Source organism: Cupressus sempervirens, chromosome 4 (assembly GCF_028749045.1).
Source record: "Cupressus sempervirens isolate cs-2001-9-10 chromosome 4, ASM2874904v1, whole genome shotgun sequence".
Classification (NCBI taxonomy): Eukaryota; Viridiplantae; Streptophyta; class Pinopsida; order Cupressales; family Cupressaceae; genus Cupressus; species Cupressus sempervirens.
Window position 1 is genome coordinate 792239588 of NC_143121.1, and position 13297 is coordinate 792252884.

At 35.2% G+C, this 13297-nt stretch overlaps 1 protein-coding gene across 1 annotated transcript in view; it reads left to right on the plus strand.

The window, feature by feature from the left end:
* Window positions 1–13297, plus strand: part of LOC149563779 (phototropin-2-like) — a 411881-nt gene that overhangs the window by 203874 nt on the left and 194710 nt on the right. Inside the window, exon 15 of the mRNA XM_089826907.1 lies at window positions 11888–11968. Within this exon, the coding sequence (XP_089683033.1) occupies window positions 11888–11968 (81 nt within the window). The remainder of the gene's footprint in view (window positions 1–11887; window positions 11969–13297) is intronic.

Here is a 13297-nt window from a genome sequence, read left to right on the forward strand (position 1 = left end):
GCTACAGAATATAGAAACACCGCCGGACCGTCGGCTACAGAATATAGAAATACCGCCGGACCGTTGGCTACAGGATATAGAAACACTGCCGGACCGTCGGCTACAGGATATAGAAACACCGTCGGACCGTCGGCTACAGAATACAGAAACACCGCCGGACCGTCCAGTCGGCTAACAGATATGTTGCTTGCTTGACCTAGTTGCAGGTGAGGGCGAGGACCTTCTCCTCCTCAATGTTAAGGAGCTTGACTTGTTTTGGGCAGTTGGCGTCTTCGTAGTCCCTTGGACCACACCATTGAACAATTTTTGAGGAGTGTTACCCTTTGGGCAATCTCTGGCAAAGTGGCCTCATTGGCTACATGCATAACATTGGACTATGGACCTTCCCTTGGAGTCATACTATATCCGACTCTATAGCCACCAGATGTGGCATTTTTGTTGTTCCCCTACGTCTCATTATTAGTGCTAGAGGTGGATGGCTATTCTTTCGTGAAGTATATTTGTTGGCTTTGTGTCTTCATGTTATAGGGGCACTCCTTTGTAGAATGACCCAAGACCTGACAAATATCGCACATCACCTTCTTAGGACATGCTCCCCTTTTGTCTCCTTTCTCTCTACAATTAGTACACCATATTTATCCCTCCTCTATATGGCTAGCGATTCCCTTCATGGACTTGAATTCCATCATCCGCTCCATGTCCTTTTGGAGGGCCTGTACCTTCTTTCTGGGTTATTCATCACTGTCGGCACTACTTTCCTCTTTAGAGGACTCATCACTCTCAGAGGAGGATGAGGATTTACTCTTTTTCTTTTGCTTTGTTGTCTTGCCCTCACTTTCCATGTTCATGGCACGGTCATAGGCATCTATGTATGATGTGGGCAAGACTATCTTCATCTTCCTTCTTATTGCCTTGCAGAGTCCTACAAACCACCGTTTCTTTAATTCATTAGCGGGTTGAGTACCCATCTTGCTAAGAAGATCCTTGAGCCTTCGATTGTAGGCTCGAATGATTTCCTTTTTCCTTTGTTTGCAATTGTAGATCTCGGCAACGACCTTGTTGTCATCCCACAACAATCGAAATTCTGCTTGAAATTCTTTTTTGAGATTGTCCCATGTGTTGATCTTCACCTTGTCCATATCAAAAAACCAATCCACTGCTACTCTCTGTAGGGTGGCTGGAAACTACTGCAACCACTTGTTCATGTCTGTGATCGAGTTGGTGGTCCATATGGTTTCACATGTATGACAATGCCATATGGGGTCTTCCTTCCTGTCGCCTGTGAACTTCAAGAGTTTTTGTTTCTGAGACATTGTATTTCTTGTCCTCTAACGATCAGTTGTGTGTGTACCACTCAATTATGTCCCAAAACTATTAGGAATTGGTCCCGATGGGCTACTTTGACCACTGTGGAGTGTCACTCTGACACTTGTGCCTCAGTGTCCTCTGTTAGCCTCGCCTCCTTTCCTACTTCTTCACGAATTCCCTCTCGCAGTAATGTATAGGACAAATGTAGAAAATCTTCCCTTGTATTCTCGATCACAATTAATGTGTCATGTTTCCTTGAGCAACTCCTTGTTGCTCCGTACCCACTGTTTAGGCGAATTGTCGCACCCATTGGTGGTTCTTGCGCCACCTGCTTAGTTGCCTTCTACCACACTTGGTGATTCTTTTGATTGCCCCATAGTCCGTTCTTCAACAAGTTGTCTTAGTCATCACCTTCGTTTGGCTTGTGGAATAAATCTCCACTCACAGATTGTAATTCATCAATATCCTCCCTCTAGTTCCTATTTTTATTTAAGATGTTGGGCATTTGACATAACCATTATATTCGAAAACCAAAACAAAAAAGTCTTTTATTTATTCACTCTGTATACATCATGTGGTCGACTCATGTGATGGTTATAGGCTCTTGAGTACTCTTGGTACCATGGCTCAAAAGCTCATAGTTTAGTTTTGCAACACTGTGCATCTCTTTCTTCATAGAAATTGTTGAGGGTTTGTTGATGACGTTCCTCTTGTTCCACTTCTTCCCTCCATCTCTTCTATGACAAGTATGCTTGTGCAATTAAACAGGGGAGTTGGTCTAGGAACCTGTTCATTGTGGGGCTTGCATGCATGACATCCCACACAATATCTTGTGTAACCTTGTTTTCCACGGCTTCTCTCCGTACAAAGGTTTCGAGGCTTACATGGTACAGGATGTGGAAGTTCTGGGTTGCCTCATGCTTGCCTTCTAGGAGTTTTGTCTCGTCCTCATCATTAGTTTTTCGGTTGTCTAGTATAGATATTCTCATTTATCCTTGGCTTTCCATTTGCTGCCACTCCGGATTTGAACTGGCAATAGCGCCAAATATTCAGCCCATAGGTGAACAGGAAATAAACATATAACTGAACAAAGTAAAGCATTATTCATTCATGAAATTCTTCCGTACAAAGTAACAATATTCAATACTAGCATGATTCCACTTACATAAGTGTATGCAATATTTATAACATTCAACACAATGCCAATGAAGCGACACCGTCGTGCTCATACCCATAACTGTCTAACTACCCAGTTCACCAGACAACATCCACCTCTTCATGCAAGTGCATCATTTCATTCCATATTTTCCATTACATGTCAAGGCACATTGCATCCATCCCTTTATAATGCAATTACACTTCAAGAGGAATTACATGTAATTCCGTTTTCCATGTCATGACACATTGCATCTCGTTCTTCACATATGATTACACGTAATCTCGCCCTCCATCCACATTTACATGCAATCTCATCCTTCATTCCCATTTACATGCATTTCCATCTTTTGAACCTAAATGCATGTTCATCTTACATGTAATCCACTTTACGTGTAATGACATCTAGAGAAATCGTTTTTGACTAAAGGTCACACTTTTAAAAGTCAAAAGTTATCATTTGCATGCATTTATATCAACTTATATTCTTGGCCATACTTACGAAATCCCATCATTGCCCACATGCAATCCATCTTTCGAGTTTGACTTTGGCCATTTCCATCCAAATACATATGCTTTCCGGTTCATTCCAGCCATCATATTTGTTCCATAAGTGTCAAATTCGTACTTTGATTACCCACCCCTCATAGATTCTTCATTGTAACTCAAATCATAAAGTTCTCGAGGACTCAATCTCATTGGAAGATGTTATCTTTATGTTGCAGCACACTCTTCAAGATATGTCAAAACTTCTTCAAAATATAGAGATATCCCATCAAGAAGGCATGTTTTGATTCTCAAGAAGCACTAATTCATTTGATCTTCATTTTTCCAATGGTTGTCTGAGAACCTAAGTTCATATGGGAATGTGCCAAGCACTTTTCTTCAAAAAAAAGAAATTTAAAAGTGTTGCTAGAAAGTTGTTCCGAGTTTACATCCAGACATCATCGAGAAGGTCTTCAAAGTGTCAGACTCCATAATGTGCCAATCTACAAAGGAGAATTCATGACAACTCAAACAAGAAAAAGCTTGATGACATCAAGTTTTCAAATGACAACGGACAATTTATCAAAGAGAGTCAGAGGCTATCAAAAGATGCAACACTATGGTTATCAAGGTAAATTCAATGGCACAAAATACAAGAACTTCCGATCCTATGATCATCCGGGATAGCATCACCAAGTACAAGGCTCTTTAGAACAATCCCTAGGATGGTTTCCTTCTCTTTCATCTTTTTTCTTTTTCTTTCATGTTTGTAGTTGGAGAGGATGTATTACATGAAAATGTGTAATTACATGTAATATGATTTACATGTGTAATGACATGTAATCCAATAATTTCTCTTGTTAGTTAGACTGGATCAAAGTTGGTTGAGTTGTTCCCACTTGTTCCTCTACTTTTTTTGCAACTCCTTTGCATATATATAAGAGTGCCCCTCATTGTAAAATCATCTTTTATCGTATTCAAGAGAGCTCTGGAGAAATTGTGTCAGCGAAACTTTGATTGTGTAGCACTATTTTGATAGAAAAGTGAATACAAAGGAGCAATTGAAACTGAACTTTGATTGAGTGCAATTGTTACTTGTGCAAATTGGAAGCTTTGTCTATGATTTGCATATGTTATCTTTGGTTCATGTAATCTTGTGTTTTTGATAATTGAGTGTAAAACTAGTTAAGAAATAATTGGAGCCGGAGCTTTGGCTAGGAGCAATTGTAGAGATATATAGACTAGAAGCTTTGTCTGTAGCTTATATCTCTTTCTTGATTCACAAAATAATTAGGATATCTTTACTTTTGGAAGTCTTTGTGCCCTATTAGTAAAGTTTATTCATATAGAATTATGACTGCATTTACAGCCAAATTGGTACACTTTCAGCTAGCCTTTGAGTTTGTGTTGGTTTATCTGTGTCACCATTTCCAACTACTAGATAGAAGTGTAGTTAGAGATTTCATTTTGCCCATTACTTGCTCTGTGGGTAAGTGGATTCTTTCTTGAAGGTTAAGAGGAGAGAATATTGGTAACACCCCTTACAAAATCTCTCAACTTCTTGCTTCTGTTTAGTTGATCCAAGGAACGGTGAGAAGGGGAAGCCTTCCCTTTAAGTTAGGAGAGACTCTATCTCACACGCTATGGCTGGTCATCCCATTTTACGACTGGATTTTACCCAAAATTGTCGGTTGCAAAATATTGACCCAACAGGAAGACAACTTATCATTCCTTTTGGCAAGATATAAAGAGGCATTTGATATCACTTCAATCATCATCATTAAATTGGAAACCTTTTATCTTCTTATCCATATTTGGATCTACTCTTTAAGTTACTATTTGGCTAATACAGGTTACAAGCACTCTAAGGAAAATCAGACACAATAGGTTTGATTGCAAGGAATAATCATATGCATCAGAAACAACATTCTAATGTTCCATTTACAACCATGAAGTTATTGGTGAGTAAATATACAATGCTAGACACCTCCCTATGTTTGGTAATGTCAATTTCGTCTATCCTCACATTTGACCAAGCTTTGATGCTTGTATGGTGACTTCTAGTGTCCGTACATTGAGTTGAATGTTTATAGCTCCTTGCAGTCTTGGTCGTATGACAGTCTTTTTGGTTTGACCGTATGGTGGGAAGTCCACAATGCCAATTGACAACTTGAAGGGGTTGTATAGTCAGGTTTGTACATTCTACTTGGAAGTTGTATGGTGACAAATGTCTTGAGTGTATAGGGAATGTGATGGAAGGGCCATATGGTGTCTCTATGTCGTACAGTATTAACTATGCAGTACGGTGATGAGAACTTGGCGACTCCCTTAGGGAGCGCAACATCGTACGGTACTGCTCAAGTGTTACTAAGTACTTCCCATGCTCTGAGCACAGAATCTTTCAATGATCTACTATGGTGCATGGGTGAATTATTGATAAGTTGATGATACACTTCTCATAGTATGACAATAGAATTCTAGACTACATGAACACCAGATTGTAAGTCACCAAGACTAGCGACGCCAAAATATATTATTTTCAGATCCATTAAATTCTGCACTTCAATTTAAGTATGCATTAGAGAAGATCCAAAAAGATACAAAGCAGTCGCCAAGTGATAAGGATTGATAGATTTTGCACACAAGTGAAATACCTGTATGATATTTCCAATGGCAAAATAGGGTGGTGTTGAACCATTGAACAAATAGACAAAATAAGGAGGGTCTTCTACCTCCAAAACTATGCACAACTTGCTATGCTTTTAGACTCCGAAAATACAAATAGAAATTAAATCCAATACATGATGAATTATAATACCCAATCAACTCCTTAGAAAGGCCTCCAAGAAGCATGTAGAGATTTACAATAGACTAAAAATATTAATTATTTTACTATTTTATTGATTTGGACCCCATATTTATTAATTAAAATAATTAATTGAAGGTCCTTTTATTAAATTATTTAAATTCTAGGACCAATTAATTTATTAATTTAGTTTAAATATTACATTAAAATTTGGGGACATGACAAATCCTCATTGCTCCAAGATTGCTTACCCTCAAGTAATCCATAATTAGATGAAAGGCCATAAGCTCTAGGGTCCCAAACCAAATGTGTAGGTGAGACGAGTGAAATGGCATCAAACCTCCTTCGCACCACATTGTCATCAAACTTTTGCTATGTCACTCTGACATAAATATTATCATGTCTTGAGTCTCTAGGATTCCAAAATGCCAATCTTGAACTACATCAATGTGTTCCTTATTGTCACCCTATTCAAAGTTTAGGTAGGCTTTGTTGTAATCACGATAAAGTCCCTTGTACAAGAATATTTTCATTATGCATGCCTTGAGTGCCATTGGAAGATAGACTTCAAAATCAATCAATGGTAGGAATTGTTCCAATACATAAGTGTATGCAGTGCCTATACCTCCGCCCCATGCTGTAAGCCCATGATTCATTCTATGTGACCCTAGATCATTATCCATGCTCTCTTGTACATTGACAGCCTTACTCTCGTTCCACACACTTACAACATACTGAGGGTCTTTTTCAACATTGACTTGTTTGTCATCCTGTTTCAGATTTTCTATTTGTCTTGTTCTTTGACCTCTTTCTCTTCCTTTGAGTCATCCGCAACCTCTTTATTTGAAGGGGTAATTAGAATCCTCTGCTTGTTCATATCCTCCCACAGTTGCATTGGAGCTGAGAATATGGCTTCATCTTGTAACCACATGCTAATCTCTTGCTTCAGACCATTGTTGTAGAGTATATTATGTTGAGGCAATAGATACTTTATTCTCAATTCTATATAATCTTTTAGAGATATGTCCCTCTCCTATCCACCAATAACCCAATCCTGCTTGATTTGCATGAGTGACTAAGCCAAAATAACCATGCTATTAATTGACCACTTGTAGGGGTCGTAAGGTCAGGTTTGTACTTGCTACTTGGAAGTTGTATGACAACCATAACTTGGGCATATGAGGAATGTGATAGAAGGGCCATACAGTGTCTATAGGTTGTACATTATTGATTATGTAGTATGACAATGAGGATTTGGTGAATCCCTTAGGCAGTGCAACACCGTACGATATGGTGCATAGTGTTAGTAATTACTTGCTAGGCTCTAAACACTTAGAATCTTCAATGATCTACTATGGTCCATGGGTGAGTTACTGATAAATTGATGATAAACGACATACACTTCTCCTAGCACGACAATAAAATTCCAGACCGCATGAACACCAAATTAGCAGTTGCCAAAACTAGTGACACCAAAATATATTATTTTCAAATCCAATAAGTACTATACTTCAATTTACATATGCATCAAACAAGATCCAAGAAGATATAGAGAAGTCGCCAAATGACGACGATTGACTAATCTTCCACACAAGTGAAATTACCTGTATGAGATTTCCAATGATGGAATAGGGTGGCGTTGAACCATTGAAACTGCAACAAGCAGAATGGGGAGGGTCCTCGACCTCTGAAACTGTGAACAACTTCCTCTGCCTTCAGCCTCTAGAAATACAAAGAGAAATCCAATCCAATCCATGATGAATTACAATGCCCAAACATCTCCTTATAAAGGCTTCCAAGAATCATCTAGAGATTTACAACAGGATGACAATATTGATTATTTTGTTACTTTATTAATTTGGGTCCCATATTTATTAATTAAAATAATTAATTAAAGGTTCTTTTATTATGCTATTTAAATTCCAATTAATTAATTAGTTAAATTTAATTATTACATTAAAATTGGGGACATGACAAGCATGAGACATGTTGCCAATTTGTAATTCCAAACTTGAAAAAAAAAAATCAGAAGCAATATCACCCTATCAAACATTGTTTGATTTAAAGCATCGTATGTTAGACAACAATTATACCACTACAATTGATATTGTCTTACATTTCATTGCGTATAGTTGAGGATTACATGAAAAATATAATTTGAATTGCTATAAGTGATTATAAGAAAAAATTATCTTGCATATTAAAGTTGCCATGTTTGGTATAGTAGAGATCATTGCAGTAAGTGCAAATTTATTTACATGGTGAATTCACTTATACATTTAGTTGTCTAAATCAGATATCAAGTAGTATCGATGTTATGTAATATTTTTAAAATTGTTAATTCTATATTGTCAATTTTATAAGCTAATAGTGGTATCTGATATTGTAATTGTTATGTTAAATCAATGTTGTTGTAATTGTATTAAACAGAGGAGATGGAAACCCCTTTTATAGGTTTACAAAGAAGATGTTTCTAAAAGAACAATTGTGAACTAAAGACAAAAATAAAAACTTCTAATAAACTAAAGACTAAAGAAGATGACCATTAAATAAACATTACAATATTCTAATACCCTCCCTTAATGGTCATTTTCTAAATGTTGTCTTTTTTAAAACATTTCTCTGTTGCTAAGACCCTCCCTAGATCTGCAAAATGTTAATGACCAAGAAGCCAAAATTCACCCAAAAAAGATCAGAGGAGGGTGTGCCGTTCTTTGGAATGCTTCACATCAAGATACGATAGCCTACTAATGAGATGAGTTTGCCACTAACCCTCCCGGAATCAGCAAATGAACATGTTGCTCCAAAATAGACTACAAAAAGCCATGGTTTTTTAGGAGAAAATTTGACAAAAACCAAGCACAATTTTTGAGATGAAAAATTGATCAAACCCAACATGATTTTTAAGGTGAAAAGTCAATCAAAACCAAACAATACAAAGCATCATTTTTAGCAAAAATTATAAAACCCAACAGATAATTTTTGAGGAAAAAATATAAATCCTCAAATGAATCCCACACAAGTTTGTGAATTATAGAATCAGAAAAATTTTGAGGGAAAAATATTATGAAAACCCATCAGAAAAGTTTAAGAGAAAAATTTATGAAGACCCATCAGAAAATTTTAAGGGTGGCAAAACACAAGACTTCGCATGGTAAACCAGCACATGGAAGAACATTCAAGTACATGCAACCCTCAAAATAGAGATTTTTTCTGCAACCAAGAAATTGCGAGATCAAAACCCTTAACCAGGCTTGCAATTTCCAACAAAAATCCTCAAAGATGAACCACAAAAGTTTCATAAACTACCTCTAGTGATTTTGCAAATTTCTAGAAAAATTCCAAATCTAAAGAGGCTTGAATTTTTGCTAAAAAATCCGCCTAGTTTTATGAAATACCATTTACCTTCTCTAATACCATTTTATGGTAAATCAATGTTGTTGTAGTTGTATTAAACAAAGGAGATGAAAATTGCTTATATAGATTTACAAAGACGATTTTTCTAAAGGAAATAATCGTGAACTAAATACGGAAATAAAAACTTCTAATAAAGTAACGGCTATTGATAAGTAGGAGACAAACTAAAGAATAACTAAGATGACCATTAAAGAAATATTACAATATTTTAATATTAAGTCATAATAAGTGTAAAGTATTCAAGTTGATTGCTCCATTTTCCAAGATATCCTAAAGGGAGACATTACATTATAAACTAAGACTATGCACAAAATGAATCACCATGAAAGATCCATTGTGTTTCCTCAATCAAACACCTAGAAATCCTCGAGATTGTATGCCTTAACAATGTGGAGAATATTGCTTGCAAGGGATCTCATCCTCACAAAGCTTGGGAAGAACAGTCTCCTCCATAAACAATAAAGAATATCAAATATCAAATCTAGCTTAACAAATGAACTTCCAATCTCTTTTAATAGTCTCCAAGAATGGGTTGGCTCTTTCTATATTGCTTTTCCAAAACGTTTAAGATAAAATCTCTATCTTCATAGAGTGTCCATGTCTTCAGAAGACCCCCGTCTAAATTTTGACACTTAACTTTAATATTAGTGCCCCTATATAGTCTTATATTAAATAATAAAATAATGATAAATTTAAATTTTTAACTTTATAAATATCAATTTATTGTTATCTTATTTAAAATTAATAGACCATATCAAATGTCAAAATATTTGATAGCCACAACTCCACTAACAAATCTAAAAATAGTAATGCTGCTAGCTGACTTAACCAGTGCCTGAAACTGACTTACTATCAATTGTATGTACTTAGGAAGTCTCCAAAAAATCACTCCAAAAAGTGCATTACACTCACTGTTGGAGCTCAATTAAGCCTCAAATACTACCATCATATTGGATACATTCTGTCCAAAGTCCCCAAAACCTAACACATTTGTGATGACCTCTTTCAGAAATAGTATTTAATAAATAATAATAAAATTAAATAAAATAATAATTAAAATTGAATAAATTATAATAACATAATTACAAGATAATAATCACACGTGAAGACATCTATTATGTATATCAAAGACAACTAGACTATATATTAAAGTATTAACAATCACCAAACAAAGATGGGTTTAGAGACATCACATGATTATAAAAAATAAGAAATTATAATATATTTAGTTATAAACATTAAGAAGTTATAAACCTTATGTTAAATACTTTACAAATTTAATAGTTAAAGTAATAAAATACTATCTAACATTGAGAATTGTATTCCCTTGCTACCGTGGATGATGAAGATACAGGTCTAAAATAAAAATGGTGCAAATTAAGTCTAGATTTAGAGTCGGCAAACAATATAAACTATTACTGAGTTGACTAGTGATGAACGGGCATGATTATGAGGAGTAGCATCCTTTCCATTGCCTATTAACAGGGGTATCATCTTATATGAGAGAGGGTATGAAAGAAGCATAATGGAATTTTATGAAAATTTCAGCATTTGATCTTCGTGATATGCATCTCCTATGGTGTAAATCCACAAAAAAATGCTAAAAATGGTGTGTTTTCAACATTTTTAGTTTTTCCTGAAATTTTTTGTCATTTAGTGCATTATGTTTGGAGATTAGTGAGTGCCTTAGTTGATAGCTTGCACAATCATGCACATACAAAATATATACATATAAATACACACACATGATGAACTTTAAAAATCAGAGTTTCTTGATAAGTACGAGGCATTTTACAAGATAAGCAGTGTAGTTTTTGAGTCAAACTCATTGACCCATATTTCACAAGAAATTGTTCAAAATCAAACCTCTTTGCTATGTAAATTTTTTTGTGTTTGATTGTTGGAAAGTTAGCACTTCAGGTTGATAAATTTCCCATAAAATACAAATCATCATACTTAGTAAACCAAGATTGGAATATTTTCCTTCATGGTTACCCTAGGTAGCGTCCATGAATGATAATGTGGGTTCTTTTTACTCTTTCAGTGTTTGAAATAAAGTCTTCATTATCTTGAAAAAATTCGCAACAAATATCATCTATCACATTGAAGAAAGAGCTAAGGAAATTCTTTTATATTAGATTGAGAGTTAGTAAATCAAGATTGGGATATTTTCCTTCATGTTTATCCTAGGTAGTATCCATGAATGATAATGTGGGTTCTTTTTACTCTCAGTGTTTGAAATAAAGTCTTCGTTATCTTGAAAAAATTCGCAACAAATTTCATCCATCGCATTGAAGAAAGAACTAAGGAAATTCTTTTATATTAGATTGAGAGTTAGTAAACCAAGATTGGGATAATTTCCTTCATGTTTATCCTAGGTAGCATCCATGAATGATAATGTAGGTTCTTTTTACTCTTTCAGTGTTTGAAATAAAGTCTTTGTTATCTTGAAAAGTTTCCCAACAAATATCATTTATCACATTCAAGAAAGAAATAAGGAATTTTTTTTATATTAGATTGAAAGTTTCATCTTGGCTATGCACAATCAATAATGAATTCAACATTAAGAGGATTCTAAAGAAGAGATGTATGAATCTAGAGTAATTGCAAATTTGCAAATGCAGATTTCCTTTTCATTGTTTGTTGACCTATTTAAGTATTCAATGTACTGTAATTGAATCAAGCTATATTTTAATCCTGATATTTCTCTTAAAGGTTCATCGAGCTTGCATAGAAAGACAAATAATTGATATGATGGATCATCCTTTCCTTCCAACACTTTATGCATCATTTCAGGTTGGTTTTCTTTCTTATTTTACTTTACAAGACAGGAACATTTTCTAGCTGAATGAGTTTGTTGGTATGGCTGCACAATATCTTGGTACACAACAGTTATCAAACCTATGGTGCATCTATATTGCACGATTATGAGTATCTACTAGAATTTATCGCAAATTTTAGAGATGTGATCACTAAAAGATGAGTAATGTCTACTGCCGGAATGAAAAGTTCGCAAATTCTGATTTGTTTGCTCAATTATGATTTTTTGTTCTTTTTCTGATATATTTTTGTTCTTTTTCTATAGTTTTTGTGGTTTTACGTTTTTTGTGCTTTTCAATGAAATTATTGCAATGCTTAAAAATAAACAAAATACTGCATGAATAACTAACCAAGACTTTGCAGAGAACAAGGAAATAAATCTAGAAGTTTATTTATTAGATTGGCTTTCATTTCCTTCTCAGGTAATGCATGAACCAGATCTGTACAATAGCATTCAAGGATGGAATGTTTACTCCAGCAAACCTCTGATGTTTTCCATTGCTGACTCCTGATAATTGCCAATATCAACTCTTGTGAATAATCCATCTACTTTCCATATATAGATATGATGCTAACCGAACCCCTTGCTGACTTACTATGAATAGTATGGTCATAACATCCAAGTGACTTACTAAAATAGTGTCAACAAAAGTGCTCTGAATGATCTCCAGAAGGCACACCACAAATAAAATATGACACTGGTCTGAATAATACAGCAATAAGCACCAAAATTTGAGGACATTACACAAACCTTTGCCTTGTATGTTGGTAAAACTAAATCTTTTGTTGTCCCTTTGCAGGTCCATGTGGTGTTGAAGAATGAGTGATCTTGCATTTGGCCTTGTCAACTAAAAGTTCCTAGATTTGCTCCAAGAACTCCTTGATAGTTGCAAATTTTGTCTCTGTCCTATATGGTTGGAAAATTGGTCAAACTGCCTGCTAGATAGTTGGATAAGTCTTCACTGCTGTCGCAAATGCCCACCAACTGTTTACAATTGTACCAACTACCATAGATCTATTTGTGCATGCTTATAAGGCATGTGCTACTCTTGTGTGGCATTGAATATTATGGAAGATGATCCTTTCTTTTCTGTATCTTCATATTTGTAGCCTATGAAGATGTAGAGTCAAAGATGATTGACTGAAAGAAATGAAGGAAAAGTTTTCTCAAATGCACATTCTAGTTGTCTTTAAATTTGTGTAGCTTGAAGAATTTTGACGTGTCTTTAACAAAATATACCTGTCCTCCATAACTTGAACAGCTAAATACCTGAATTCTTCCTCTTATGTTGTTGCTTCCCCTCT